General features: G+C 30.3%; 1 protein-coding gene across 2 annotated transcripts; it reads left to right on the top strand.

Moving 5' to 3' along the window:
- The first annotated feature begins 749 nt into the window (after positions 1–749).
- Positions 750–5,141, top strand: LOC133806671 (probable mannitol dehydrogenase). 2 transcript variants are annotated; one of them, XM_062244768.1, is made up of 5 exons: positions 750–947; positions 1,221–1,334; positions 3,632–4,145; positions 4,231–4,384; positions 4,821–5,141. In XM_062244768.1, the coding sequence occupies exons 1-5, from the start codon at positions 847–849 to the stop codon at positions 5,018–5,020; spliced, it is 1,083 nt and encodes a 360-aa protein (XP_062100752.1). In that variant the 5' UTR covers positions 750–846; the 3' UTR covers positions 5,021–5,141. The 2 variants fall into 2 exon arrangements, with proteins under 2 accessions (XP_062100752.1, XP_062100754.1); XM_062244770.1 differs by lacking the exon at positions 1,221–1,334 and having other exon boundaries at positions 761–947.
- The last annotated feature ends 335 nt before the right edge of the window (positions 5,142–5,476 follow it).

The following is a 5,476-nucleotide window of genomic DNA, read 5'->3' as shown; positions in this document are numbered from 1 at the left end:
AGGACAATTTGGACGAATAAGGACCAATTAACTCGTGCAATGGGAGGAGTAGACTTTTGTTGACGAAGTCCATTTCTACCTAAGTGTTGAGGGAGTGATGATGCTCACTCTCTTGGTAGGCCTTGATAATTGTGGTGTCTTACCACTTGTTTTGACACGTTATCAGTTACGCGGGCCACTACATGGAAATGTCGAGTATCACGTTACCTAAAGGCGAAAATTCCACAATATTTTTTGTAAGTTTAAACTGAGAGCATCCACTTTATATAAATGTATTTGAAACTAGAAGAGCAACAATAAAAGCTTGCGTACGTAGCTCTCTAAAAATTAATGTTTTTAAATATATAACATGCTGAAAGAAATATACTTTATACATTATCATATGCATACCAAGTTGCCTCTCGTAAATAGTTAAGATTGGACAAAAACACGGTTGTTGCTGTTTTTATTTTTATTTTTTATTTTTATAAAAATAAATTGTGAATAACAAATGTTTGGTTGTTGACAACTACTGTCACTCCATCATATGTGACTTGCCCCGAAAATTTCAGAAACTTTCTATGACTGGGTAAGAAATAAAACAAAATGTATAAGCCTACTTTTTCTTTTTGTCAAGAATAATAAAAACAGCATTTTCCAAGAAAGTTCCCATCATTTTCAGGGAAAAAAAATGTGTACTTTGAGTCTTGTCTCATAACATATCTGAGTTGTTGCTATCTTAATTTGTTCTCTCTATATATACCAAGCTTTCATGGTGGCTAAAACATCAAGTGAAACATTGGCATAAAATTATTCTCTCAATTTCCACTAGGTCTCTTCTTTATTATATCTATATAGAATTAAAACATGGGGATCAAATCTAATGGAGAACAACAAACCAACAAAGCCATTGGATGGGCAGCAAGGGACTCATCTGGGGTTCTCTCTCCTTTCCATTTCTTCAGAAGGTTTTTCTTTTTCTTTTCTTTACTATTTTTTATTAAATTGAATAAATTTTGATCGTGATGGTATATTTATCTTCCATCCAATCCAATAAGAAGGGTTTTAGATGGATTGAAGTTGAAGGTGTCAATATTCCAGAAGAGAGTTCAGACAACCTTGCCCTTTTAATTTTCTTACTTAATAGCTAATAATTGTTTAGAATATCAGTTTTAGGATTCTTTATCTGAAATTAAATAATAGTAACAACATATCTGGTTGTATTTTAATTAACTTTGCAGGGAAACAGGTGAGAAGGATGTTATGTTTAAAGTATTGTACTGTGGAATATGCCATTCAGATCTACATATGGTCAAAAATGATTGGGGCATGTCTATCTATCCACTTGTACCCGGGTACATTTTCACTCTTGTGTGTGTCTAGAAAGTTACGTGTGTAATAACAAATTGTTGAGTTTTTATTGACTAGGGGAAATTGAAGATTCAAATTAAGTGACTGATAATTAAATAAATAATATTTGGTCGTGCTCACCAAGCGTAGTTGTAAATGTGGGTCGGCCAGTTCATATTTTTGTGTCTTTGAAAAAAGGGGCCGGGCTGCGTAAATATGTAAGCCAACACCTAGTTCATATTTGGATCATGCTTCAATAGTTCATAATTGGGCTAAAATACGGGTCCACTACTTCTAAGCTCAAATAATTTATTGCAATATTTTTTTTAATACACATTTTTTTTTGTTTTTTTTACGGTTCTACTTTTAAAAAAAAAAAATGCACACTCAAGTTCTTAAAATTTTCATAATTAGGAAAATACGGTTTTTAGGAAAAACAACTTGAAAACAACTGGATTATCTTACCATCAACCCAAAAAAACTTAAAAACAATGTGAAAAAAAACTTGAAAAACAATACAAAAAAAAATATACAAAACCTTAAAAAAATACAAATTTCCTTAAAACTGTAAAGATGAAGAAAAAAAATGTTTGACGGTAAAAACTTAGGTTGTGTTTGGTAAAAATTTTGTTTTTGAATTTTTTAAACACAAAAATGAAAATATTATTTTATTTTTGTTTTTTTATTTTTAAAAAATAAAAATATGTTCGGTAACTATTTTTGTTTTTTACTTTTAAAAATAAAAAATAATAAACGTGTTTGATAACTTTTATTTTTATTTTTTGTTTAACAATATAAGGTGTTGATTTGAAGAAGAGAAGAAAAAATGAAAAGAAAATATGAAAACTGTTTAAAAAAAATTTGAAAGTGAAAATTTTTTATTTTCAAAATTTAATAAATTTTAGTTAAAATTTAAAAAAATAATAAATAAAAATAGAGTTATCAAACACATTTTATGTTTAATTTTCAAATTTCTAATTAATTAAATAAAAAATTATTTTTTTAAGTATTACCAAACAGCCCCTTAACTTTTTAACAAAAATTAGTATTTTATATAATTTACCAAAAAAAAATTGAAAATGGTGATTTGATCCACCTCTTCTTTAATATTCTTTGATAATCAAGAGACTAACTAAATGTATTTTTTTATATAAATTATAGATCTAGTTATTTATATATGTTTTTTTAAACAATTCTTTACCAGTATTATATTAAAAATATTTATAATTATTAATTATTAAAATTTAGATAATGATTAATAAATACTTAAATTTGTAACTTACAAATCTTAAAATAATTCAAGGTAGTTTTAATTTTATATTTTATAATTGTTTTAATTATAGAATTTATCATCATTTTAATTTAAATATAATTCACAAATAAATATTTATTAATATTATTGGTGTTAAATTATCGGGAGTAATTCAGAATTTACCGTATAGTATTTTAGGACTAGTCTGTTGGTGATTACTTGTTGTACCTCAAGACTTGTCGCGTAGTATCTTACCTTGCATTCACACTTGATATCTTGGTACCACCCAAAAGATTCTATCATGTGTAGTCCATGTCTATATTTTTCAAGTGTCAAAAAATCTGGCTAATGTAGCATTAGCTAGCTTGAAATAATAACAGAGTCTAGATGGGTTTTGGGTTTGTTGCCACATCAAGAAGAATCTTTTATTTCTTTAATAGTTGGCTGAAACATTATTGGGCAGCCTATGGAAGATAGCCATCTTAAGGTCGTGATATTATCATTATTAATTTCTTTAATTTAAAACTAAGGATCCATTGGCGTCTTTTGTAAAGTGTCCACTTTGCAGTTGACTAGGACTAGGAAGAATATTGAACTTAAATTTGAAAGTAGTAGCACTGTCTGCGTTTACTAGGAAGAATCTAGTGTTGACTAAGACATAGTTGACTTTGACTAGAAGTATCCCGGATTAACAGACTTGGACTGACACCGCATCGTTTGGGCTAAGAAGTAGAAGAAGAGTGCTTTACCAAGCAATTTTACTGTAAAATATTAATATATTATATATTTCTATTAGAAAATTATTAATTGTTGAAAATATCATTGTTTTTCTAAATTTCTTCTAAATAATTTGGCCTTGAAAAGAATATTTATAAGAAATGAGATTTTCATATATAAACTTTCACAAGTTAGTATTTTTCTAAAAGAAATATAATATATACATTAATTAACTTCAACTTTTACATTAATTTGTAATCTGAGTTATTCTCATAAATTATTTTTTTAATTGAATGTACTAGGTTTTAAGCAATTGACAATGAATATATGCAGGCATGAGATTGTTGGTGTAGTGACCGAAATAGGTAACAAAGTAGAAAAGTTCAAAGTTGGTGACAAAATTGGCGTGGGGTACATGGTGGGATCTTGTGGCACATGTGACAGTTGCAACGATGAACTCGAGAATTACTGCCCAAAGATGATACCTACTTGCAGCGCCATCTACTACGACGGAACCACAACCTATGGAGGCTTCTCCGACGTAATGATGGCCAATGAGAACTTTGCGGTTCACATTCCGGACACTCTACCTCTTGATGCCACTGCTCCTCTCCTCTGCGCAGGGATTACCGTTTACAGCCCATTAAGGCACTTTGGGCTCGACAAGCCCGGCACACACGTGGGTATAGTTGGGCTTGGTGGACTAGGCCATGTTGCTGTCAAATTTGCCAAGGCTATGGGAGCTAAGGTTACGGTTATAAGTACCTCTCCTGAAAAGAAACAAGAAGCTATTGAGCATCTTGGTGCTGACTCATTTTTGGTCAGTCGTGACCAAGGGCAGATGCAGGTACTCTTTTATTTGTGTATTAAAAGATTTTTAGGTTTTAATTATTGGGTTAATTTATTTGTTAATTTTAATTATTATTATGAAGGGTGCCATGAGCACAATGGATGGGATTATCGACACAGTCTCTGCAGTGCACCCACTTCTGCCTTTGATTGGTCTATTGAAGTGTCAAGGAAAGTTGGTTATGGTTGGGGCACCAGACAAGCCGCTTGAGCTACCAGTTTTTCCATTACTCTTGGGTATGTATATTTCTCATCTATGCTAGCTATGTATGGAGATTGAGTAAATGAGTTTTTTTTTTCTTTTTTTTCTAAATATTGTTTTGAAAACTTCTGGGACAGCCCTTTTCTATGTTGGTTGCATGTTTTTTTGCAAGCCATTAATTAGTATTTTTAGAAAAATGAGAATTCATTAAAACAGAATGCCATAGTATCTTTAGTTAGTGTGCTCTTAGGCTACACAGTAAACTTATTTGGATGAAAGAATGTTTCTTTTCTAATCTTTATCTAATTCAATCTCTTGTCAAATATATATATAAATATATATATAATTTTTTTTTTTAATTTTTTATTGTCATAATCTTTGAATTATGTTTGGTATATTTTTATTTGGTGTTCTTTTAGTATATGTTGGTGCAACATTTTTGCTAAAGGAAGTGATATGATGATGATGCAGGAAGGAAAATAGTAGCTGGAAGTTGCACTGGAGGGATGAGAGAGACGCAAGAGATGATTAATTTTGCAGCCAAACACAAGATTACATCTCATATTGAAGTTATTCCCATTCATTATGTCAACACTGCCATGGAACGTCTTCACAAATCAGATGTTAGATACCGATTTGTTATCGATGTTGCTAACTCTTTGAAGCTCTAAGTCTTACGAAGTTCAGATTATTTTTTGTTCTTAATTCATGACGATTAGGTGTGGCTTGAGTACTTTGTTTCAGCTTTTATGTTTTAGTTCTGTACTTTGTAATATATCTGTGTTTTCTACACATCTCCTAATGTGATATAATTATATATATATATATATAAATTCTCAGTAAAAAATATGTTCTTAGCTATTGGAGATCTGTATAAACAAAAGGAGAAATAAAAGTACGGACATAAATTATTTTATATTTTATTAGAATTAAATGGAACTGTAAAATAAGTTAACACATGCCGCTACAAGAAATTCTCGACTTTGGTGTGGTTTTGTACTGGTAAAACTAGTAACGCACTAGAAAAAGTGATTTTACTAGCATTTTTCAGAAATATACCAACGAAAGTCCTCACCTTTTAACTAGTACAGTTTTTCGAGTGAATTTTGCGAAATGCACCGGGAAAA

Source organism: Humulus lupulus, chromosome 1 (assembly GCF_963169125.1).
Source record: "Humulus lupulus chromosome 1, drHumLupu1.1, whole genome shotgun sequence".
Taxonomy (NCBI): Eukaryota; Viridiplantae; Streptophyta; class Magnoliopsida; order Rosales; family Cannabaceae; genus Humulus; species Humulus lupulus.
The sequence above is the reverse complement of the archived record's forward strand: the minus strand, read 5'-3'. Positions and strand labels throughout refer to the sequence as shown.

Excerpts from the sequence above, each read along its gene's own strand:
- LOC133806671 (XM_062244768.1), top strand. The coding sequence starts at position 847 with ATGGGGATCAAATCTAATGGAGAACAACAAACCAACAAAGCCATTGGA. Across the intron at positions 948-1,220 it reads CCTTTCCATTTCTTCAGAAG|GGAAACAGGTGAGAAGGATG; the intron begins GTTTTTCTTTTT and ends TTAACTTTGCAG. Across the intron at positions 4,385-4,820 it reads AGTTTTTCCATTACTCTTGG|GAAGGAAAATAGTAGCTGGA; the intron begins GTATGTATATTT and ends ATGATGATGCAG.